This window comes from Sinocyclocheilus rhinocerous, unplaced genomic scaffold (genome assembly GCF_001515625.1).
Source record: "Sinocyclocheilus rhinocerous isolate Xijiao unplaced genomic scaffold, SAMN03320098_v1.1 scaffold119, whole genome shotgun sequence".
Taxonomy (NCBI): Eukaryota; Metazoa; Chordata; class Actinopteri; order Cypriniformes; family Cyprinidae; genus Sinocyclocheilus; species Sinocyclocheilus rhinocerous.
Window position 1 is genome coordinate 219,201 of NW_015654491.1, and position 26,540 is coordinate 245,740.

The following is a 26,540-nucleotide window of genomic DNA, read 5'->3' on the forward strand; positions in this document are numbered from 1 at the left end:
TATATAATATAAAATATAATAATAATACTTGTATTTGTTGTAATGAGTGGTAAAATTCAAAAAGCAGTACTGCTTTTGTTCAGTAAGGTTGGGGAGCGGGTGTCTCCTACAAATGACTAAAGGAAATATTGATTGAATCAGACCACAATCCTAAAAGAAACTGTGCTGTGTAAATAACATCCACAAACCTGTGATGGTGTTGTAATGATACGAGGCGTGAGTGAAAGCCTGCAGAAGATATGCCTTGTTTTTAAACGTGTAGTTTATCTTCTTCTCAAAGTTCTCGAAGCCAGAGATGAGGTGGTTGAGGGTCCGCTCAGCATCCGGGTGGTCAAACATGCAGCGCGGAGGGATCTTCAGCCAGCCGTACTGCAGCTTGGCCGACCCCCCTGAACTCTGCTTCTCCGCCGGGAGCACCTTCAGGCCGAGGGAACACAGGAACAGCTGGGCTGCCCTCTCCCCACAGCTGGTGAGGTAGCACCCCATCAGGGCCTCCACACAATCAGCTATGCTCTTATCGGCGATGCACTGCTCAGTGTGAAGGTCGTAGGAGATGGACTGTTTCCCAATATCCGTGCCACAGTTTTCCTCAGAGGGGTTCCAGAAGCCCACCACGAAGTCATCCTCCTCGCCAGCTTTGCTGGGGTCAAGGTAGCACATGGCGTCCCAGGAACTGTAATCGAACTCGTCAGTGCCGCCGTCTGGGGAAAAGTGGGAGTTGTGGGCTTTTTTGGGGGCTTTCCATTCGCAGCCAGGCTCGGCCGGCTGGAGGGAGATCTTCTTCCCGAAGGCACCGGAGCCAATCAGCATGTTATCGATGAATCTGATGTGCTCATAGTAGTACTCCAGTTCATCTTCCACGTTGACCTCTTCTTTAGACGGCTCGACCTCCACATCCTCTGCCTCATCGTCATCATCCTCATCATCACTGGCTTTTCCGTTGGCCAAATCTTTATTCTGAGAAACAAAAACAGATTTCCCAATGTCTTACAGCTCAAACAAAACAGACCAAACAACATCACGAAAGGAACGTTGAGTCCAAGAGCCCTGTAAAGCCAAGGCTCAGTCTCTACAACAGATTTGCAAAGATTACAATTTAAATGTCTTTTAGTTCAACCACAGTATTATGTTTGCTCAGGAGAGCTCAACAGAGCCGAGGCTTCCAGTCCAAGTCAATGACTCATCCAATCTAATGTGATTCAAAAGCTGAAATGTGCCCTGAAAATCTTTTTTTAATCATTAATATGCCATAACACTGACCATATGAGAAAACGTCTATTGCATATTCATTAAAATATGAATACACTTGACACCTTATACTGTAATAATATATGGAAGTGACACTTAAAATTACAGTACCCAAGGCAAATTTAGTACATTCATACCATACATATACACCCCGAACCACACAGAGCGTCCCAAAACATACAGCCAGTCTCTGTCGAAACCATGGAGAGGGCTGGTAGAAACCAGAAGCAGAGTTCTTTCCATTTTTCTTACTTGGTTCTGTGCACATGTCCTAATACATTACATATGCTTAAACACAGATGGAAAACTGTGGCTTCTACTTAATATTTCATAGATTTCATTTTAAATAATCGTGGCACCTCTTCCTGACCTGACATGTTTCTTTGAATTGTGCCTTGGGTTAAGGCCTGCAGATATCTTGAATTTCAATGTGTATATTTACGCATTGTGATAAGATTTTAACAATATATAATGTTGCATTTCCCAAATTACAGAATAAAAGTTGCTTTTGTTTTGATAATGTGAAAAACATTAGGGGGCTGGAAAGATTTTGTAATGTTTTTAAAAGAAGTCACCAAAACGGCAATTATTTGATCAAAAATATACTAAAAACTGTAATATTGTGAAATATTATTACTATTTAAAACAGCTGTTTAATATTTCAAATTTTAGCAGCCACTACTCCAGTCTTCAGTGTCACATAATCCTTCAGAAATCATTCTAATACGTTGATTTGAAGTCAAGAAAAAAATTCTTATGATTATCAATGATGAAAACCTTTCTGATATTAAGCTTTCTGTGGAAACCATGACACCTTGTTTTATTTATTTGAAACAGAAATCTTTTGTAACATTATAAATGTCTTAATTGTCCATTTTGATCAACTTAATCTACTAAATAAAATTACTGACCAAACTTTTGAAATGGCAGTGTATCTTCAATTTATATAGTTGAAAAAATACAAATATTAGCCTACTAAAATTTTAAAATGTCCTTCCCAAAATATGAAGCATACATTCATACATTTACATTAGTTTTAAAGTCTTCATATTTGCAAATGGTTTGAATGAGAGAGAATGATTTGGTTTGTTGTATATTATCATTACATTATTATTAACGGTTTTACTTTACAAACATATACAATTTGCTCAAGGGTCTTTTCCTAACTCCACAGAAATTTCAGTAGGTTGGTATTATTATATCTAATGTAAATTTGTTAAGTTGCTACCTTTTTACTTTTTCATCCATTTCTTGTATTCAGAGCCTTGGAAGTAATTGCCCTGGAGACAACAAGTGACAACAACTGTGGAAGATTTGTTGGCATTAGCTTAAAACCAAAGGTGCAATCAAACCAAAGGTGTGCCATGCTCAACTGCCTATTTCTAATCTTTTCAATGTAAAATAAACAACTGCATAAATTCTGTCCTCCATTCTGAAACCCAGTTTCACCCACAAAGGATGAACCTGCCCCCTAGTGGCAATGACAGGAAACAACTGCAGCTCAACGCTGCCAAGATGTTCCTCAGCTCAAGGCACAGGGCCACGTAAACAGACTTGTAATTGTGCATGAAGATGCATGTTGATATTGGGTTAAGCTTGACTTGAGCTATCTGGTAAACAAACGGAGTCGGTCTCTGACTCATACCTCATCTGAGTCCCACTTGTCTGTGCTGCTTTTGTCCTGATTCACAACATAGCCGGGGGGAAGCCAGTTTACTGGGGGATCAAATATGGATACCACCATTCGACTGGGAAGGCCCTTTTTCTTCCCCAGGCGATAAAGGTTACAGTTGCTGACCTGGAGATATCGGAGCAAAAGAAGTTTGTTTTTCATATAACACGTGAAGTATAAATAAATTAAGCAGTATTCAAATAAATATGAGGCACATCGGCTGCCAAAACCTTTATAAATTGGTAACAGTAATTTGAATTAAATTATAATCTCCTCAATAAAACACAAGTAACTGCAAAGCCATGTGTGACGAAAACCGAAAACAGTTCAATATGCAAGTCTTACAAATTCATCAGACTTTCAACGGTGAATATTCCATTAGTACAAAGCAAATGGAAATTATTTTACAAGAATGAACTTAAATGTAACTATCAAGTTTTAAAAAAGTAAACATACATAGTACAACTAAGGCTGACAATATCTACAAAAAAAAAAAAAGAATTCAGCTCCTGGTGCTAAATTTATTTCGTAATGTAAAAATAAATATATAATAATAATAATAACAACAACATTGCGTTTAATAGTATTACATATATTAATATTTAATAATACTATTTATTAATACATAAGAATACTGTTTAGTATTACTCATATTTAAGTATATTAAAATTAAACTTTTTAAAAATTTAAAATAAATTATTATTTAAGATATATTATTTAAATTTAATTTCCTACACTGAAAAAAGTAGGAATGGAAACATTTTTACTCAAATTTTACAAACAATTACAAAGAAACAGCAAGTAATACATTGAGTTAAGCATGGAATTTTGAAGTAGAAAAACTGAAATTGTACTTTCTTGTAAAACACACTTCAGTAATCTTTGTTTTAATCTTTAGCTTTATCTTTTTTTTTTACAGTGTATTAACCCTTGTATGGTGTTCGGGTCTGTGGGACCCGCTTTCATTTTTTTATCAAAAGAAAAATTATATGATGAATTATTTTTTCAAACTCAGACTCATTGGCCTTGGCTCATTTTCTGTGAAGAACATATTTCAGAACAAATTTTCAATGACCACACTGTACAAAAATCCAACAATTGTAAAAGGGCAAATATTAACCATATGCTGTTTATATTGCTTGTAATCGGGATGAAGTAAACATCTGTTGAGTATTTTAGTAAAATATTTTTGATTGTGTTGAATTAAAAACCCAAAAATGCTGCGGGTCCACCAGACCCACGAACGAACACTGACTGAAAAATATGAACACCACACAAGGCTTAATATTTATTAATATTTAAGAATAGTGTGTACTACTAAGAATAATATTTAAGCATATTTAAACTTTATGTAAAATAAAGAAACTATTAAAATAGTGAATATTTTAAAAAATTAAGGAAAAGTATAACTTGATTTGCAAATATATAAGATTAGTAAAAAAAATCCCATGTAAAACTTGCTGCCACAATACAACAATACTATCGGTGGCTCACAATGCATTGTTATGCGGTAACTAAGGTGTTAAGAGTTTTTTTGCTTTGCAGTTACTCTAATAATCTTAGTCATTGTGGCTGAATCATACCTTCTTGCTCCTCATGTATGACAGCCTGCCCTCGTGGGCGTCAGGGTAAGTGCAGAACAGGTAGGTGGTGATGGCGTGTTTCAGGAAAGAGTCGCCCAACATCTCCAACCTCTCCAGATTGAAGCCATCACTGGCGTTGGAGAGGGTCAGGGCCTGCAAGATGAGGCCGGGGTTGGGGCCCAAGGTTTTCGGAGAATCCCAGGCTGGACCTGTGCAGGCTAATGTAGATGTCACGTCAGAGACCTCTGATGACACTTCTGAAGGTGCTGTGGTGCTGGTTGCCATCTCTGGTTTGGGGCAACAGTCTGAGGTAGGTTTTTTCACATGTCCTTCGCAGAGATCTGAGTTCCTGCCTGGGGTACATTCATCGCTGGGCTGGGGCTGTGGCTCGCCGGCTAGAGAGGGCCTCACAGAAACTGAGGTAGTGGTTTGTGTTGATAGGTCACTCTCCAGAGGGCCCAGCTGAGAGCATTGGCAAATGTCACGTCTGTGTGGAAGGTTGTCGCTGTCGCTCCGAGTGCCGTTGAGGTTTCGGGAACAGACGCAGTCACTCTTGTCTTTGTTCGGCGTCTGGAGATCAGTCACAGGGAGCACAGGGTGGGTTTCTAGCTTTTCATCTGGCGTGTTGCAGTTCTCACAGGGGAGAGCGCCCTCTGGAGGCTGGGAGGCCTCCGTACTGCAGCCCTCCTGGGCAGTGTGGTCTGAATCGGAGCTTGTGCCGTGTTTACAGTGATCGTCGTCTTCCATACATGCACTGGGGCAGGAAATGAAAGACTTGCTATCGATGGATTTCTTCCATCCGAAATCCAAATTTGGATACCTGGGGTTAAATATTCAATAAGATTAGGACTCAAATGGGAGCACTTCCTAAAATGCTGTCACTGCTGAAGCCAGCTGCTTTCTGAGATCTAAGGTCACTCTAACTGAGATGTTACCCCACAAATGAATTAGAACGCTTTATAAAGGCAGTAACTCTCCGTGCCACACATATGACACGAGTTACAAATGAATCCAATAGAGTTTGGCATTAGCATGTTGCTAAGCTAACTATACAACACTTTAATAAAAATAAAGTACACTGCACATGCCAATGTTAGCATTTTGAAATTAGAATTAGTGGTTGATCAGTAAAGATTTTTTGGTGGCCAATGACAATGCAGGTGCAATGGGGGGCGGGGGGGTATATATATATATGGTACAAAATTATAAATAAATAATTTGAAAATGAATCAATGTGAAAAAAAAATTGGAAATTGAAAAAATAAACCTGTAAAATAAATAAATTTTAAAAAATGTATACTGCACTCATGCACTGGAATTCTCAACGCTGTCAAAATAAAAGTCCTGCATTGTAAACGGTGCCAAAATAAAGACATTTGCCACTTCCAACGGTGCCACTTCCAACATTTATCGGCCAAGCAGAAACAATTTATCGGTCAATAATTAAAATTTGCTGACCAATATATTGTCTTTGGCAATATATTGTTCAACCACTAATTATAATCAACCATTTTTAACAATGCTTGTTAAAGGGGTCATATGATGCTGCTAAAAATAACATTATTTTGTGTATTTGGTGTTATGAAATGTGTTTATGCGGTTTAAAGTTCAAAAAACACATTATTTTCCACATACTGTACATTATTGTTTCTCCTCTATGCCCCGCCTTTTTGAAACGCGTCGATTTTTACAAAGCTCATCGGTCTGAAAAAGCGAGGTGTGCTCTGATTGGCCAGATATCCAGTGCATTGTGATTGGCCGAATACCTCAAACGTGTGACGGATATGTTACGCCCCTTACCATACTGTGATGCCCTGTCCGGCCGGAGCGACGAGACATAAACATAAAACCCATTACAAACGAGGCATTCGTTGCATCATTGAAATCGCATCATATGACCCCTTTAACAAATACAGAATGAAACGCTTTTCTGCCACTTTGCTCACCATTTGTTTAAAATGAGCTTGATGCAGTGCATTATTGAGAAGCATATTTTCTTATGATGATGAATTTTGTCAAAACAATGTATAATACGTTTTAGAGTAGGCGTACTCTTGCCTTACAATGCTGTCTATGGAGAGAGCTCACTAGAGTTTGGAAAAGAGCGAATGAATGTTATGCATATGATTTGTGGATTTTTTTTTAACTGACCTGAAATCAGGAGGCAGGGTCTGAGCCCCTACACCAGCGTCAATGGCTGTCTGAGACCGCAACTCTTCGGCCGTCAGAAGGCAGTGAAGTCTGTAGAGAATGCTGGGAAGGCAGACGGCTTTCCTCCACAAAGAGGCTGGGATGGGGTGAATGGCACAGAGCTCCGGAACTAAAATCTAAGCAGATGGAACAGAAATACAACCAAAAACTGTTATATGATGCGAGTCAAACCTCTGTTCATCCTTCACTGCTCTCAGTGGGAGGAAATACTCAAAACAAGATGGTGTGATTAGACTTAATTCAGGTATGATGACTTATAATTATCACCGCAAATTCTTTCCATCAGTTAATACCTGTTTGTTTTGTAGGCTTTCCCACTTGGCCTTTCTCTTCTCCGCACTACTGAGAGGAAGGGCTTTCCCCTTTTGATTAAGGTGCCGGGGAGTTAAAAGATTCAATCTACAGGAAAAGACCACCATGGACATATAATGAATTTCTCAGGAAGAAAAAAAGAGCACATACCAGAATGTCTTTTTTTTTCCTACCTTGAAGATGTGTGGTCCACATCCAGTAGGGGCTGGTTAACATTAGACAGGTCCAGATTGTACTTGGTTTTGTAGTACTCAGCGAAAGTCTCGTACTCTGGAGAGGGGAATTTACTGAGTGGGGTGAGGTCTGTGTAAACGTCAGCCACATAGAACCGATGTGGCTGGTCAAAATTACGATACCTGAAAGGGAGGAACGAGACAGAGGGGTAGAGTTCAACTTTAGTGAAAACAAAAGCCCAGTATACAGTAAGTCATCAATGAAAGCTTAATTGCAAGTACAATAAGACTTAAAGATCACTTTAAGTTACTTTTGTACCTTGGAATGATGACAGCATCCTGGTAGTCCTCCAATTTGAAAATGAATGGGTTTTTCTTGGTGTACTGAGTATTTGGAATGCCAATACGTGCTTCAGACTTTTCAATATCCTCCATGAACTTGAAATCCAGGTCCAACGTATTGGAATCCTCAACTAAACAGAAGTTATAGGACTAGAGCTGCAACAAGTGGTCAACTAATAAAGATTTTATAGCCAGTAGAGAGCAGTGTGGCCGATGGCAGATATAAATCGGACATATGTGTTAATGTGTATATATATATATATATATATATATATTTAAAGATATATTAAATATTAAGCAACACAAGATGCAATGAAATACATGTTTACTTTAGATAATATTTAACAGAAACAGGTTTGAAAATTTGAAATTATCATTTGAACTTGATAAAAAAATAAACCTGTAAAATAGATTATACTTTTAGATTTTAAAAATGTATTTATATTTTAGATATAATCTTCCTATTATTGTAGTATTGTATAGTATATTTTCACAAATAAAGAAATGGTATATATTAAAAAAAAAATTTAAGTAGACACTGTAACCAACAGTGCACTCAGCAATCTGGTAAGTCTGCACCAGAAATCATATTTTCTCATATTTTCTCAAGACACTATGTAATGCTAATTTCAATGAACATAAGAACATAACAAGAATATGACAGTGACCAAATGGATTTAGCACAGAATAGTATGAAATCAAGGATATCAAGTTTGTCGCTCATTTTTGTAAAAAAAAAAAGCACTCTTCATATGATTTAACAGCTGGATTCGCTAATGTTTGCAAGATTCTTTGAATTAAATATTTATTAGATATTTAAAGACTAGTTTAAATGACAAATGCATATTTTCAGAATCCAGACTGTATACGAGAAAGTTATAGTGTTTGCTTCTCTGTTACTAATAAGTATGAAATCAAGGATATCAAGTTTGTCGCTCATTTTTGTAAAAAAAAAATGCACTCTTCATATGATTTAACAGCTGGATTCGCTAATGTTTGCAAGATTCTTTGAATTAAATATTTATTAGATATTTAAAGACTAGTTTAAATGACAAATGCATATTTTCAGAATCCAGACTGTATACGAGAAAGTTATAGTGTTTGCTTCTCTGTTACTAATAACACAAAAAGACTAAAATAAATCTATACTTTTTAAAATATCATTTAATTTCTTTGTTTGAAAGTTTTCTCTGTAATAAGATAAGACAACATCTCGGTCTGACTGACTGCAGCACTCACCAATGTTGAGAGGTAGAATGCAGTAGGCAGAATCTGCCTCTACGGGCTTAAACTCTAGTGCTGGCTTTTCAAGACGGAGGATGTGGGAGAAGATGTACTGGTGCAAACGTGTGATCAGCTCCAGCTGCTCCGCGCTCAGAGTAAAGTCCGACTTCTGCAGCTCAATCGAAATGGTCACCTCACCAGAACGTGTATACACAGGGAAGTGAGGGATCTGGTGACATAGAACCAGAAAAAAAAGCATGTTGTTTACTTAAAGTTCAAGGCAAGTTAATGAATTTCAGATATAATCAAATATCAAATGAAGGATAAATGCAACTGTACTCAAAATAATTATCAAAGCAATTCACAATGAATAAAGATTGACAAGTTCTTCTCCAAAGATCTACAGATTCAGAAAGAGAAGTTAAATGAAAGGTGATTACCCGAGGTATTGGTTTAGCTGTCAGAATGCCAAAACATCGGGTAGTGTCCTCCGGTGGGTACAGCTTCCTCCGCCGGAAGTTGAGCTCATCAGGAAGAGGGGTGGTGAGGACCATCCCTATTACGTAAAGGTAGCAAGGCTGTTCTGGCACAGGGTAACAACCCCGCAGACACTCTGGTATCTACAAGACAGCATATCCAACTTCTACACATTGTACTTAAAAAAATAAAATAATAATAATAATAACAATCCTTGATTCAGCAAGGACGAATTAAATTGATCAAACGATGACCGTAAAGATGTTAAAATTATGTGCTATAATAATATTTCACAATATTAGTTTCACTGTATTTCTGGTCAAATACATGCAATAAGTGCATAAAAGACACTTACCAACCCCAAACTATGGTGGTACCAAAAAAACCATGAATACTGACAGACTTTATAAAGGTATTTCGGGTTCATAACACTTACGGCTTTTGGGTAACACTGTCTCCGTTTGGTGGAGCCTGGTCTTCCTGGCACGTTCGTCTCCTCCTCATCATGCAGGTCCAGCTCCTCCTCGTACTTCACAGTTTCCTTTCCCACTGGCATCAAATGATCATCCAGTTCACCTAGAAAGAAATATCTCACATCAGTCAGTGCATCTCAGTCCCACAATGCATCAGAAATTGCATATATTTAGACTTTTTCATGCTCACCAATTTTGTGCAGCTTTTCACAACAGAGAAGAGCAACAGCTTTCTCAGCAAGTCTTGCACAATTCATTGTTGGCCCCTAAAGGGATGAAGAAACATTTAGAAGACTTTTTACTTTCAATCATGGATTTTTTTAGAAAAATTGCACACATTTTTCATCCTCCTGTCCTTCAAAATCTGTATGACTTTGTTCCATGGAACACAAAACACTTATAGCAGAACGTTCAAACTATTCTGTTTCATACAATGAAAGTGTATGGTGACCATTGCTTCCATGGATTTTCAAGGAAAGGTTGTCAGTGAAAACCTTAAATTTCAGTCTGTGTCTAACAGGAAGAATCATATGGCCATAAATGACTTTTCATTTAGACAACTTTTCTGGTGCTTTTTTCTTATTTTGGAGTTTTACAGCTCTTGGTTTCCATCCACTTTCATTGTATGGAAAAAAGCAGCGTGAACATTCTTCAAAACATCTCCTTTTGTGTTCCATGGAAGAAAGTCAGTCTAACAGGTTTGGAATAACACAAGGGTGAGGAAACTCTGACAGTATGACTAAACTCTCCATTTAACTCCTAGCAAAGAAGAGTGAATGTCAGAATAATTAGAAAAATATCAAACATATTTGGGCAAGAACTCACGGTGACAGGAACTCTGAGTGGTGAGTTAATGGGTAGGAAGAGTGTGGACTGATAACCTCCAGTCTTAAGCTCCACAGTTTTACACTTTGGAGCAAGATGAGTGAACGGATCACTGGGCAAACGGGCACAATATCTGTACAACACACAAAAGCATTTAAGAATGACATTAATAAAAAATAAAAAATATAGCAATCTTTGATTTAGAAAAGGAAACTGACCTGTTGATGTGCCCAATGGCTGTGTTAATCGTGACACGGGGGCCGCCGTCCTCTGAGCGCAGGACGTAAGGTGGTAAAACGTTGTCATCATCGGTCACTGGCTCCAGTTCAAAATCACTGCATTCTGCTGACTTCGAGCACTTATTTCGGAGGATCTAAAAGACGTACAACTATTAGAATGACCCATTTTAACGTACACACAACCTCTTTCTGGAAATCTCATTAAACCTGCTGACCTTCTCTATGGCCTTGTAGGTCTTGAGGTCTTCCTCAAATGTTTTTGTCCGTTCGCTGTCAGCTAGCATGATGTAATTGGAGACTGGAGCCCGGGCGCGACCTTTGGATTGCACGTACGACCGGTACTCTGTCGGCAGGTCAAACCGAACGACCAAATTGCACTTTGGAATATCAACGCCTTCTTCCACAATGCTGGTTGCAATGAGCAAGTTGGTTTCATGGGCTCTGAACTTCCTCAGGACCTGGACAGTAATGTGAATCAGCAAAAACAATTATGATCAGCACAAGCTAAGGAAGTTGCACAAGAGACTTTCTAGGACTGCTGAACTCGCTCACCTCCTCTTGTTTTCTGAACTCCACCTCCATTTGTTTGTTGCGAGGCTGGTTCTTGCCAATGCTGTGACCTGTGATGAAGTTGCTACTGATGTAGGCCAGCTCTGGGTCCTGCTTCCCTGCCTCCTTGATAAGTCTGATACACACAAATAATACAAGGTGCATTCAAGTACCTTTGGATAATTTAAAGGGATATTTCACATCAGTGGTTCAGCCAATTTTATGAAGCTATCAGAATGCTTTTTGTGCGCAAAGAAAACAAAAACAACGACTTTATTCAACAATTTCTTCTCTTCCATGTCAGTCGAACCACTGATGTCACATGGACTATTTTATAGATGTCCTTACTACCTTTTCTGGCCCTTGAACGCAGTAATTACATTGCTGTCTATGCAGGGTCAGAAAGCTCTTGATTTCATCAAAAATATCTTAATTTGTGTTCCGAAGATGAACAAAGGTCTTACGGGATTGGAACAACATGAGGGTGAGCAATTAATGACAGAATTTTCATTTTTGGGTGAACTATCCCTTTAAATAAGCAAGATTCAGGTGATCAAGTTTTTTTATTTTTTAAAGAAATCAATACCGTTATTCAACAAGGACACATTAAATTGAGCAAAAGTGACAATAAAGACATTTAAAACATTACAAAATATTTCTATTTCATATAAATGCCATTCTTTTGAACTTTCTGATCAAAGAATCTTGAAAAAATGTATCATGGTTTCCACAAAAATATTACACGGCACAACTGTTTTCAATATTGATAATAACAAATGTTGTTGAGCTCCAAATCAGCATATTAGAATGATTTCTGAAGGGTCATGTGACACTGAAGACTGGAGTAATGACTGCTAAAAATTCAGCTTGGCCAGCACAGGAATAAATTAGATTTTAAAATATATTAAAATAGAAAGCAGCTATTTTAAATTGTTATAATATTTCACAATATTACAGTTTTTACTGTATTTTGCTCAAATAGTTTTGTAGCAATCAAATCCTTTTTATATATTTAGATTACCTTTGCCTTTAATATTCAGTTACTATTTAAAAACACTAATAATTAAAAAATACTGTTAATTGTTATATATAGTGAATCACAAAATAAATATCCATTTTTCATACTGTACATTATAATAATGTGATTCCTAATAGGGTTGGGCGATGTCTACAAAATTGGCATCGGACGATGTCTACAATGAAACATCGCGATGGACGATGACGAAATCATTCGCAGTGACGATGGCAAATGATTTGCAGCTCCTCAGCACCACTGACACACATCTAATCTTGTAAAATGTGTGGTAAGTACTGCCGCTCCATAGTACGTGTGATCACGAATCTCGAAAGTGAAAGTGAAACTAAAAAGCAATCGTGCATTCAAAAGCAGTTTCAATGCCAGGCATAATAGCGGCTCCCTGATGCCCGCAATTTATATACAGTATAGTTACCAATTGATATAACTGCGAGAGAAGTTAATAAAATATGTATTTTCCTCCCATCTCGTATTTATTCCCTTTAGTCCTTACTACCTTTTCTGGCCCTTGAACGCAGTAATTACATTGCTGTCTATGCAGGGTCAGAAAGCTCTTGATTTCATCAAAAATATCTTAATTTGTGTTCCGAAGATGAACAAAGGTCTTACGGGATTGGAACAACATGAGGGTGAGCAATTAATGACAGAATTTTCATTTTTGGGTGAACTATCCCTTTAAATAAGCAAGATTCAGGTGATCAAGTTTTTTTATTTTTTAAAGAAATCAATACCGTTATTCAACAAGGACACATTAAATTGAGCAAAAGTGACAATAAAGACATTTAAAACATTACAAAATATTTCTATTTCATATAAATGCCATTCTTTTGAACTTTCTGATCAAAGAATCTTGAAAAAATGTATCATGGTTTCCACAAAAATATTACACGGCACAACTGTTTTCAATATTGATAATAACAAATGTTGTTGAGCTCCAAATCAGCATATTAGAATGATTTCTGAAGGGTCATGTGACACTGAAGACTGGAGTAATGACTGCTAAAAATTCAGCTTGGCCAGCACAGGAATAAATTAGATTTTAAAATATATTAAAATAGAAAGCAGCTATTTTAAATTGTTATAATATTTCACAATATTACAGTTTTTACTGTATTTTGCTCAAATAGTTTTGTAGCAATCAAATCCTTTTTATATATTTAGATTACCTTTGCCTTTAATATTCAGTTACTATTTAAAAACACTAATAATTAAAAAATACTGTTAATTGTTATATATAGTGAATCACAAAATAAATATCCATTTTTCATACTGTACATTATAATAATGTGATTCCTAATAGGGTTGGGCGATGTCTACAAAATTGGCATCGGACGATGTCTACAATGAAACATCGCGATGGACGATGACGAAATCATTCGCAGTGACGATGGCAAATGATTTGCAGCTCCTCAGCACCACTGACACACATCTAATCTTGTAAAATGTGTGGTAAGTACTGCCGCTCCATAGTACGTGTGATCACGAATCTCGAAAGTGAAAGTGAAACTAAAAAGCAATCGTGCATTCAAAAGCAGTTTCAATGCCAGGCATAATAGCGGCTCCCTGATGCCCGCAATTTATATACAGTATAGTTACCAATTGATATAACTGCGAGAGAAGTTAATAAAATATGTATTTTCCTCCCATCTCGTATTTATTCCCTTTAGGGGTTCCGTATGCACGTCATTTTCTTTCCGAACATGGTATTGGGATGCGGCGGATTGGGGGGTATGGGGGTCACGATGTCGGCTCAACATCGTGATGTCTATCAGCCATCGGCGATGGACAATGGCATCGTCTATCAGTCCAATCCTAATTCCTAAATTCATTTTTTGCATTGAAAATGACTGATTTTAGTTTTAGTACATTTATTATTTGTATAGAATTTCCAAGAAAGACAGTGAAGCACTGCAAACAAACCTGTTTAAAACAACTGCAGTATATCGTACTGCCGCTCCATAGTACGTGTGATCACGAATCTCGAAAGTGAAAGTGAAACTAAAAAGCAATCGTGCATTCAAAAGCAGTTTCAATGCCAGGCATAATAGCGGCTCCCTGATGCCCGCAATTTATATACAGTATAGTTACCAATTGATATAACTGCGAGAGAAGTTAATAAAATATGTATTTTCCTCCCATCTCGTATTTATTCCCTTTAGGGGTTCCGTATGCACGTCATTTTCTTTCCGAACATGGTATTGGGATGCGGCGGATTGGGGGGTATGGGGGTCACGATGTCGGCTCAACATCGTGATGTCTATCAGCCATCGGCGATGGACAATGGCATCGTCTATCAGTCCAATCCTAATTCCTAAATTCATTTTTTGCATTGAAAATGACTGATTTTAGTTTTAGTACATTTATTATTTGTATAGAATTTCCAAGAAAGACAGTGAAGCACTGCAAACAAACCTGTTTAAAACAACTGCAGTATATCGCCTTTCCACAAAGATGATTCCACAGAGGATGTTGGTGAAAGGCGACGGAAAATTTGCTTCGGGCTTCTCCTTTGCCTCCGCCTCTTCATCCTCATCTTCGTCCTCAGAATCGCTCCAAGAAACATAATTGTCCTGATTGCGATTATTGTACCACTCCACACTCTCAAACTGCTGCCGTTCGAAAGGCTTGTACTCGTGGAGAATCTCCAGAAGTTTGATGACCTTGGGAGTGACAAACTTCAGGTCTAGGGAAGCTGGGGAGAAATGCTCCTCACATAAGGCGTGGATTTTTCTCAGAATGGTGTCTGTGAACAACAGGAACTTGCGGTTCAGCTCTTCCTGTTCATGTTTGATATATTTCTGCAGCTCCCGGACCATGATTCCTGCAGCTTTATCGGCGCACCAAGGGCCCAACACAGTCAACACGGCGCGGCAGTCATTCAGCACCTTGTGATAAACAATCACACAATCAGAACACAGTGATTTGAAATCACAACAGGACGTTCCTGTCAAGAGTATTGTTGCTTTAAAATAAGACCCTAAAGAAGAACCTGTTTGGAGATGAATGTGGGATCTCTATCTTCTCGATGAGCAGATAAGTTGCAGTCATTAAGAAAATGAAGGGCTTCATCCAGCTCATTTAAAAGCCTCTCCGAGAGCCCACTCTGATCCTGGTACAGCCCACAATCCAGCACCACCTCACGAGGCTGGGACGCATACCTGGACATAAACACACATGCAAGAAATATCTATAGTAAATGATACTTAAATGACAGATAAACATTTTTATTTTCAATCCTATTGTGTAAATTAGAGAATTTTACAAGGTAAAATGTCTATTCTACAAGCTGCAATAAAAGCAAGAGTGGAAATCCTAAACGTACCTATCCAGCACCACAAGATCAGTGGCAGTTTCTGCACTGCTCTGCAGAATCTTTTCCAGGTTCTGAATCTTCTCCTCCAGATCACAAGGGCCACATTTGCCATTTAAAATGGAAGCGGTCAGACCCAAAATGCGAGGACAGCCTGGGCAACCCTCACAAACCTGTAAAGAAGACTGGCACTGTTTAATAAAACATTATATGTAGATATGGTTATCACCAACTACCTTACAATATGATCTATCTAGCTTGAATTAAAGTTGGACAAAGCACTCAAAATTGACAGCAGTGATCAATCATGAAAACACAATTGTGTAATCCGATTTCCAGCATATGTGCTTTAAAATCATGAGGGGGAAAAAAAACAACCATCTCAATGAATTACAGTTTCAGCACAACTCTAATTACAACCAATGTATTCTATTGCAGTGCTAAAATGTTAAGTGAATGCAACTTCCACAGCGATGGCCTGCATTTTTTAAATTAGTAAGTGTTACTAAAATATGACTCTCCTCAGAAAAGATCACATATTCAGAGAAGTCAAAATATCTGCATTCAGCCAATCTTCAAATATAAAGAGATGATTCACCCAAAACAGCTAATTCTGTCATCATTTACTAACATGCATGTCATTCCAAACCTGTATGAAATTCTTTCTTCTGCACTAAAGAAGATATTTTGAAGAACGTTGGGAACCAAACGACATTGAAGCCCATTGACTTCCAATGTATGGACACATTTCTCAAAATCATCATCTTTTATGTTCCACAGACATTCAACTTTGAAATGAGGGTGAGTAAATAATGACTCATGAATAATGACTTTTGGGTGGACTATCCGTTTTACTCCGAACTTAGAATGTGCCAGAAAGTATTAGTCTTCAAAATAAAAACGTTCAGTTAGAATGCATTTCAGATGAGCAACAATATCTTATCAGTGCCTACGTTCAATCTCCAGGACTAAATACATGCCCATTAATACTATAATAATGGATCGACACCTTTGGAGTGACACTTAGATGAGACCTTTATCATCCATCTCTTTACACTGACCGATGTGATTTCATAGCACCTGTTCAATGCTGTAACAGACTGCAATTTCACCTTCATTATTTCCCGATAAGGATGGTCTGTGATTGCAAGGTGGCATTCGTCAAAAACCAGCAGGTTGATTTTTGATAGTGGCAAGACTCCATTTTTTAACACATGGAAGAAGATGTGGCACGTCATGACCAGCACCTGAAAGAACAGACATTATGGAAAAGACAGGGATGAGGACGGGAGAATATCACAGAAGAGAGACTGCCCAATGACACCTCATCAAACCGTTCAACAATTATATGAATAAATTCATAGGCACGTTAAATGGAAAATGTATAATCACACCTGATTCTCCATCATCTCTCTGTTCCACATCTCCTCGGGCCATGATGTCATGTCCTCTGACATGTAGTCGCCCACCTGGAGATCAGAGTGGGTTCTTACAGTAGATGCTTGCTGAACCACAGATGATGCTTCAATTGGGAAAAACAAACAAATCAGAATTAAGATTAATAAACATACAGAAAGAGTTTGATCATGTTTTAATGTGTTTACATCACATGGCAGACTAGACAATTCCTCACCTGCATTCACCAGGAAAACGGTTCTCTTCCCATCCTCTCCACGGATTTGGTGGGAGAGCTCTTTGATTAGGAGTACTGCGATAAAGGTCTTCCCTGAGCCAGTATTTAAGCAGACAATAGTATTGTGTTCAAGAGCTGCTTCAAGAAGTTCAACCTGGTGGGAAAATGCAATTAGGTGAAACTATTCAGCTATATGTTTTCTTTTTCTTTTTGTAATTCAGCCAAGGTGCATTAATTTGATCAAAAGTGACAGTAAAGACTAGGGATGCACCGAATGTTCGGCAACCGAAATTATTCGGCCGAAATAAGCAATGGTGACAAAAAAAAAAATTGGCAAAAAAACTCGAAAAACCGTGTTCGGTATTCGGCCCAGTGTTTAATTTTGTTAATTTTTGTTTCGGCCAAGAATTTTCATTTTGGTGCATCCCTAGTAAATACATTTATAATGTTATCTTTCAAATAAATGTTGTTCTTTGGAACTTTGGAAATTCTTGAATTAAAATGTATAATAATGGATTTCACATAAATATTAAGCACAACTGCTTTCAACATTGGTAATAAAAAGAAATGTTCACTGTCAAATCAGCATAAAAATGAGCATTGCCAGGACAGGAATAAATAACATTTTAAAAATACATTAACAAATAAAACAGTTACTTTAAATTGTAATCATATTTCACAATCTTAAAGTTTTTACTGTATTTTTGATCAAATAAATGCAGTCTGGTCAGCATAAGAGACTTATTTAAAAAAATAAATAGCATGTATAAATAATATCAAAATATTTGTATAAAGGAATTATAATACAAATGAATTGTGATTACTTTGATGTATGATTTCCATTTCATTTTCAATGAAACAAAAAAGGAGATGTTTAGCAAAATGTCCAAGCTGCTCTTTTCCATACAATCGTCAATGGAAATACAATTCCATACAATCAAAAACATGGTAAAAAACAGTCCATATGACCTGTGCACAATATTTCAAATCTCCTAAGGCCATACAATAGCTTTGTGTGAGGAACAGAATGAAATCCTTATCTACTGAAAGTCACAATGGTTCACTGACATCAAACCTGGTGCAACACATCTTCACACATCAGGTTAAGTCGAAAGCTATAGCAGATGAGAAGATCTTCAGTGGTTAACAGCTTAAATTTCCATCTGTTCCTCACAAAAAGCTACAGTATGTCTTGAGAATATATGGAATATAGGACATGAGCTGTACTTGTATGCTACTTTAATGGAGTTGTGTCGTCTTTTTTGCAGCTTTCCTCACCTGCTCACTGTATACTTTCATTGAGAGCAGCATAAACATTTTAAAAACTTCTCCTTGCGTGTTTCCGAAAAAAAAAGTCATATGGGATTGGAATGGCACAAAAGCACTCAGACTAGCCTGAGTATCAAAATCGAACCATTTCAAATGACTTGCCTGATATTTCCTTGGTGTGTATATGTTGTCATGGATAGCTTCCTGTTGCCACGGGAGACCGAAGAAGGGCCCCATGGGTGAGGAGGCAGGGGTCACCAGCTGTAGGCCAGCCATGCTTAGAGACTGTTAAGCAGGGGACCTCCAGTCATCCAGTGTTTATCTCATTGCATCATGGCCTTCTAATGCTTACTGCAAGAGACCGATCACGTAACATCAGATCAGTGGTATGTCACAAACAACAGCGCTAAAATCAAGTATGTCACGTTTCCGTTACATTCGGTGATATTTTGAGCGACATGTTATTTAGCTCTGGTTAGAGGCCGTATGAATCAGGAGGGTTACTGATTATAGATGAGTGTTTACTTACAGCTTGTACGTTTCCCACTTTGCTGTGTGACCAGGTCGTACTTATTCTGGGCGTCATTATCAGAGCTCTTAAAATCAGCTCATTCTTTTTCCTCTCAAGTTATTCTGCTAGGACAAACAGACATACACTTAGAATCTATACAACTGTAAAGCAAACAGGTCAGAGATTATACTAACTAAGCACCTCACTACAGCGATACAACAAAAATTCATTCAAAAATATATAAAAGGAGGAAATGAGCCCTATTTATAGACAAGGCTGTTGGTAAATTTTACCTTTGGCTATTAGAATAAGGCTGGGTCAACATTATATTTTTCTGGTCAAAAACCACCCACTTAGTTAGGAAAAACCTGTCTGTTTGACATGTAAAGCAACCAACAGTGTTGGCCATTTAAAGCTAATCTGACATTCAGAGCTTTATTAAACAAAATTATTAAAATTTTGCTACATCAAAAGCACTTAATTACCTATTCTACTACAGTAATCATAATGTATATATGTCGAAGCAAAGTACACCTAATACACACTACTGTTCAAGTTTTGGGTGAGTAATTTTGTTTGTTTTAGTATTGTGACATATTATTAGATTCTAAATTATTATATTTTAAAGTTATAAAATAAATGTATAAACAATATTCAGCAAAACTGAAGTTTTTGCAGCCATAACTCTAGTTTTCAGTGTCACATGATCTTTCACAAATCAGATTTGGTGCTGAAGAAATATTTTTCAATGATGAAAACAGTTGATCATCATAAAGAGAACGCGCATCCAGTGTAGACAGCATCACTGATAATGAGTTCATTGTATTTTGTTGCGTCGCGCCGCTCGCGTACGGAGTAGACATGGTGAGAGCCACACACTTCTGCGTCTATTTGTGCCTGAAATACTGTGTTCTACAAGTATCCTTGTAAACGCAGTTGCTTATGGCTTAGGTGAAGGGAAACAATTGAGAAAGAAAATGGATGTGTAACAGTAGCCTATATTGGTTTACAGCAGTTTAATATTCCTGAGGCTTTCGGTGTTATGAATGTTAATCAAACAACAAAACACAAAGAAAAATCTATTTTGTAGCTTTAACACAGATTTATTAGATTTAATTTATACAGTGAAGACTATGCAGTTTTATTTTACATTTGATTATTCAATTTATGTACCTGAAAATTGTTAGACTTACCTGAAAAATATAAAGCACTGCTTATTTCATTTGTATCTTTGTTGTTATATTTATCTATGCTTGTAATTTATTTATGTCCTATGCTGACTTACTCGCCTACAAAATCACCCCAATCATTATTTTTTTCCAAATAAACTATTCAAGTCATGTGGTGATTTTTTTTTCATATCGCAATATATATCGCAGAAAAATAACATCGTGCAGCGTAACATCGTCCAAATAAAATCGTGCAGCCCTACAATAAATGTAATACCTCAGTGACAACAAATGTTTTTTCCTAAAACATACATACCTACATGTATTATCCATTGCTTTGAATTTAAACATTTAAACATATTGATTTGAAACAATTTGTATTTTATTATTTCAGCAGAGAGAAATGATCACAGTACCTTAATGCTGCAGATGGGGGAGGGGGCCTGAGACAAGATTCTTTCAATACTCTGAAAATGAAGAGAGAGGAAATATAGCTTGTGATAATGGACGTATCTCTGGCAAGGAGAGGACAGCTGACTTTGGATGACAACTGGCTTGTCAACACATTTTTGCCACTCAGGATCGAGCCCACACTCTCCTCCTGACCACCGCTGTTCGACACAGCTGCAACAAATCACCACAAGTCATTTCAGCTCAAGTAACACAAGGCTTCATTTTCAGTGAGCGAACACATTTGCTCTTGGTTAAAAATCTGCTCTCAGACTCCATGTTTGGGTTCATGAATCTCTAATGCAACCACATAGGTTATTTACTTTCAGATTTCGAAAACGCTGAGACACATCTGTTTCGGTGATCGAAACATTCGATGTTAAATGCTTGACTGCAAAACAGCTGGCCAGGTCACGGCTGCCCGATTCGACTATGCACAAGCAGATTTCCAGTGTTGAAAATCAAGGCTCAACCCAAGACAACTTGTTACTGGTACTTTATCTTAATTATAAGATCAATACCATCACAAAAACAGTTACTACTATATCATCATAGAGCCATACAAAATAAAATCAACGAGATCTCCTTCAAATAGTGTAGAGCTTCCAGAATCTCTGTCATTTTAAGCTACAACGACGAATTGATCTATTAGATGAAAATCAACAATAAAAAAATGGTTAACAAAAATGTCAATCAATATCGCTAGTTAGGTTTTTTTTTTTCCCCTGTGCATGAACAGGCTACAAAGTAGGTTGCAGTAGGAAAAAACAGTACACAAGAAAGTACAAAATATATTAAAGTATAAATATTCTAAAGATTTATATTTACATTTTTGCACATAATAAAAACTATTCATTGCAAAGACCAGGGATGTTAAACCCTTTTCAGACCACGGACCCCATGGCAGACAAAGAGACGGAGAAGGGAATCCATTACTGTATAAACCTGAATGTTGCATTACATATCTGGATTTCACAATTAATGATGGAAATAATTGTCAGAATAGTCTATTATTAAAATACTTGGTAGTTGCAGGCCTAATGCAATTTATTTCTTTTTTTTAGATATCTATCAGTAGTGGTCAATAAAATGTTAGCACAGTTTTATAGTATTATAATTTACATAAAGCATAATATCCATCAGTGACAAAAAATATGATCATAGTCAATGGTTAATTTTTGTAAAACTAGCAATTCTTTAAAAAAAAAAAAAAAAGCCAACTTGGGATCAATGACTATTTTCAATGTTGATTTTCTGCAAAGGAGACTAGTCAATTTATTAGCTCTTATTTTAACTAAGCGTAACTACATCCACTTGAACAAAACGGCATAGACGTCTAGACTTCCTGTTAACCACTATCCACACTGTAGGCAAAACGGCAGCCAGACTGGCTGCATACCGCAGACCCAGTCGAGTTTCAGAACAAAGCGCTCAGCATGACCTACATTACCATGTGAATGAGTCTGAAATAGCGGCTGCTATGATTCTGTGTGGACTGACTGTTTACTAGCAACATTCAGTCCAAGATAAAACAGCTAAAATCTCTCGAAAAAGTGATTACCACAGCAGAAACATATAGACAGAAAAGGAGAAAGTACGCTATGGAACAAAAACAGAAGCAAAACCAGCTGTTCATAAATATGTTCAATCAGAGACTGCAGAAAAAAACTAAATCAATAAACTGAACTATCAATTTAGGAGAATTATAAGCTTCATTATAACTCCAATCGATTACATTACCAATTAGAATATATGCATAGACAAACATGAAAAAAACTAGCTTCAAAGTAATTCCACATGCAGGAGTACCAACATAAACGTGGCCCAACACCTGATTTCCAACACCACCTCCAAACTCACACTTGTCACATGAAAGGGCCCCTCGGGTCAACCTATCCAGCAGGTCACCTGATTTGACCCTGAAAATAAAGGGCAGGTCTACCTAACCCCATCTCATAAATTCTCATCAATAATTCATTCTGCTTACATTACTGTCACTGTATTTTGAAGAATGCAACTAGTTGATTCAGCGGGATATTGCATTTGAAGCACATGTGTTTACAAGTATAAAATATTCTAATGAGATGCTGCAGCAAGCAATTTATGAACTTGGGCATGCAACTTTTAAATGTGTTATTCTTATGTCTGCATATCTAGAGCTGATGGTAAGTCTCAACATCAGAATAAACCTTAACCAGTTATGGAATAAGCACATATCAAATAGCATCAGACTTTATTAAGAGTTTGAATCCTTTGACATAACACAGTACAGCCTATTCTAATGGCTCTATCTACATTTATAAAACAGATGAAAAACATTTAATATAATAATATTAACAATAATACCTCATTCTGTTGTGTAATACAATTGCTAACTCCTTTTTATATTTAAAATTTCCTATTGAAAAAAATTCTTGCAGCTTTTAATAACATACAATTTTTAAATCAATATTAATAACTGACTTACAATGGATATATGTGTGTGGATACACATGTTAAAACACGTTAAAGTAAGCCCTAATATGAAGGTTTAACCCGCAGATTATATTCATATTCTATTTAAGGATCATGTTTTATATTAAAGCACAATTGCACCATCTGATACTATGACTGTACCATGGCACCGCTACTTTTCTGGGACATACCACTTTAAAAAATAAATAAATAATAATAATAATTGGACATATAATCTGGAGTACCATGTACACTTTTAGTTCTATTATATATTCTAAAGTATCATGGTAATAATGCAACTATATCAACGTAACCATATTCATTCATCATGGTATTTACAAGATACTTGTGGTTTCAGTAAATGTCCAAATAGCATAGTATTGCCATAGTAACACAAAAAAAGAAAAATACAACTAAGATACAATATTTAAATAAAATAAAATCAATAATCCTTGGTGGCACACAAGCAAAAATCACGTTTCTTACACAAACAGATGTCAGGCAGATTAAAACCAATGTTCTCCAGCAACATACTTACTGCACTGCACATATCATAACAATCACAAATGCATCTTAACACTATTTCACATGCTAAAAATTATTATTCATGCATATCAGTTAGGCCTCATTGCGACCTTGGCCTTCAAGCCAGCAACACACCCGAGGCCCCCAAAATCATGCATCTGTCACTTTGCCAATCACAAACGTGACTCTTGCACTATGCTAATATTGGATCACATAAGAAATACATCATCGGATCTGAAACTTTCCCAATAATCAATACGTCTGCCATGTGAATCAGTCTTTCAGGGGCTAACAGACGCGTGTAGCTAAAAAGGCACCGTCATGCAAGAAGAAAACACATTATGCATTGATTTACCTCACTTAAAACGGCTTACAACAAATCCCCTATTGCATGTACACTACAAGGGACTGAATGCACGAAGTTTTCAACAAATGTACGCAGGACAGTACGGTTTTTAGGGTGATAGTGGTTAGCACGCGAGCTCGTGTTAGCTTCGGTTGTTTTTATTGATTATTTCAGGATCACGAGAGGAAAAACACAAGCGATCAACGCGCGAGGTGTTTGTATGTGCTCACCGGTGGTAAAGTGTTTTATTGGTCGTGTTGTGTTGAAGAGTGTCTTGTTAAACGGTGCGGTGCCCCTCTCTCCCCATTCCCTCCTGCTGCTGCCGCTGTTGTCAGGCTGCTGCCTGCTGCACGCGTGTGAAGCCTGCGACTACGAGGAACGAGAAAATGTGAGCAAAGCTACTATGACAACACAACAAGTCCATAGCGACGATATTTCTTTAAAATAAAAGTCTCCGTTCTTTGACTAAGAGGGCACTTTTGGCCCCGTAAACGTTTTGAAAAAAGAAGCTAATTTCCCACACTCATACTGCTATATTCTTCTACTGACATTGTCTTGCATTTGAGATACAATCGTAGGAAAAGATCTGTAATTAGTGTCATTTTCGTTGAAGTCAGATAAATTCCACCACAGCGTCATTTGTAGCACATCTCATTTTTTTTATTGTTTTAACAAAATAAATAATAATTTAAAAACAAATTTAAAATAATAATTTTAATTAGTAAACTAATCAAATCATATTTTCATTTTTTTTCTTTGTTTTTTTTTACACATCACATAACACCCCAAGCATGTTCTTCAATGACACTGTTTGTCTTCATTAAACAAGTACACTAACCTTTGTCACAACCATAAGACAGTTGTAATTTTTGAAACATTTAGTTTTCACACGATAAACACAGAATAGTTTATGAACATTTACGTTTATGTTTATGATTTACTTTCATGTCTGGGTTTAATACAAGGCAATAAAACAGTCTCTTGTAATGTATCTTTACATTTAATAGCATTTAATAGCAATAATAAATTAAAAACATAGTAAAAAGTTTCCAAGAAAGTTTTAAAGTGACCTTTAAAGTGACCTTCTTACCTTCATGCAACAAAAAGAAAAAAGTTTTATTAGTATTATTAATATTATTATTATTATTTTAAAATCAACCCCTGGGTCATAGAAGTGCCCAAGCGAGTGCAGAGTTAACAATCAGGAAATAAAAAAGAATTACTAATATAAGAATGAATGACAGAAAAGGAGACAGAGCAAAAAAAAAAAAAAAACTTCTTTGGTGATGATTATGAATACATTTACAAAGGGTATTTCTGAAGAAGGATGTTTCCTTATAATAAGCTTGGTGTGAATAAATAAGTGTTCATGCAATTGATAAATAGGGGATTAAGACAACGGCTAGACAATTCTAGAAAAGTACATTTATACAAATATTTATTTCCACTGTATGATTCGCCCTGCAGTCCAAATACACATCTGTTTAGTGTTTACTAAGAAAACAAGTGTGTCATGGTTTCTTACCACCATCTACTGGTAATTTTAGGAACTACCGTCGTGAATCTCGATTAGTGATGGGAAGTTCGGATCATTTTACCGACTCGGACCTTTGAGTCTCGTTCAGCAAAATGAACGAATCTTTTTTCGAGTCATTTCGTTCATTTCGTTAATTTTAACAAAATATAATTAAAATGTTACGTGTTACTTCCCTAAGTTCAGACTGCATTGTTTAAAGCTTATGGGGCTGTCACGTGATGAACGAGAGATTAACTAATCAATTCTCTTTCCGGCTCAGACTGCGTTGGTTAAAGCTTATGGGGCTGTCACGTGATGAACGAACGACTCGGAAAAACCCGAAGACTCGAACCAGGTGAACTACTTGACTAATTCCAGTACAGAACCTATAGGATGTTGCGCATGCGCGACTGAACGAATCACTCCCCGAGACGACTCGTTCTTCCCGAGTCACATTAAAGATTCGTTCAAAACGAACGAATCGTTCAAGAACGACCCAACACTAATCTCGATCACAGTTGCTGCTTTATTGTAATGTAATGTAATGTAATGCAAAGATAATCAGAGCTGCAGAGAAGTAGGAAATGAATTAAAAAAAGCATATTATAAAGTGACAAAAAAGAGAAACACCACACTTAACTCTTCTGTAATGTCGTACAACACCACATTTTAAAGCAAACATAAGACATAATACAAACATTAGTCTAACAAGAAAACTGCATGAACTATGTCAATAAAATAAATATGAATTGAAATGTTTATTGTTTATCGAATTAGTTTTATTTACGCCTTTGATATATATTTAAACTTAAAAATGCAGAATAATTACGCCAGTTTACTGTCAAAAGCAATTTATTCATTAAACGTAATTTAATTTATTAATTCAATCTCGCTCTCGCGTCCAGTACTATCAAAGTCCCTTATTCTATAGTCTTTGGTTCTATTCAAAAACAATGTACTTTCCCGAGATGCATCCGCTCCAGCTCGCCTCCT

At 36.8% G+C, this 26,540-nt stretch overlaps 1 protein-coding gene across 1 annotated transcript in view; it reads right to left on the reverse strand.

Moving 5' to 3' along the window:
• The window catches only part of dicer1 (dicer 1, ribonuclease type III), a 32,633-nt gene extending 8,245 nt beyond the window's left edge, over window positions 1-24,388 (reverse strand). The window contains exons 1-25 of the mRNA XM_016523730.1: window positions 24,262-24,388; window positions 20,673-20,723; window positions 19,106-19,209; window positions 18,739-18,927; window positions 17,308-17,461; window positions 17,069-17,196; window positions 16,787-16,921; window positions 15,687-15,847; window positions 15,354-15,522; window positions 14,777-15,249; window positions 11,332-11,464; window positions 10,995-11,237; window positions 10,759-10,913; window positions 10,541-10,673; window positions 9,906-9,981; window positions 9,679-9,818; window positions 9,206-9,385; window positions 8,781-8,994; window positions 7,519-7,672; window positions 7,200-7,382; window positions 7,008-7,113; window positions 6,655-6,830; window positions 4,504-5,323; window positions 2,894-3,046; window positions 189-957 (exon numbers count right to left, since the gene is read on the reverse strand). Coding sequence (XP_016379216.1) covers window positions 189-957; window positions 2,894-3,046; window positions 4,504-5,323; window positions 6,655-6,830; window positions 7,008-7,113; window positions 7,200-7,382; window positions 7,519-7,672; window positions 8,781-8,994; window positions 9,206-9,385; window positions 9,679-9,818; window positions 9,906-9,981; window positions 10,541-10,673; window positions 10,759-10,913; window positions 10,995-11,237; window positions 11,332-11,464; window positions 14,777-15,249; window positions 15,354-15,522; window positions 15,687-15,847; window positions 16,787-16,921; window positions 17,069-17,196; window positions 17,308-17,461; window positions 18,739-18,852 — 4,969 coding nt within the window. The 5' untranslated portion in view covers window positions 18,853-18,927; window positions 19,106-19,209; window positions 20,673-20,723; window positions 24,262-24,388. The remainder of the gene's footprint in view (window positions 1-188; window positions 958-2,893; window positions 3,047-4,503; window positions 5,324-6,654; window positions 6,831-7,007; window positions 7,114-7,199; window positions 7,383-7,518; window positions 7,673-8,780; window positions 8,995-9,205; window positions 9,386-9,678; window positions 9,819-9,905; window positions 9,982-10,540; window positions 10,674-10,758; window positions 10,914-10,994; window positions 11,238-11,331; window positions 11,465-14,776; window positions 15,250-15,353; window positions 15,523-15,686; window positions 15,848-16,786; window positions 16,922-17,068; window positions 17,197-17,307; window positions 17,462-18,738; window positions 18,928-19,105; window positions 19,210-20,672; window positions 20,724-24,261) is intronic.
• Between the last annotated feature and the right edge of the window lie 2,152 nt (window positions 24,389-26,540).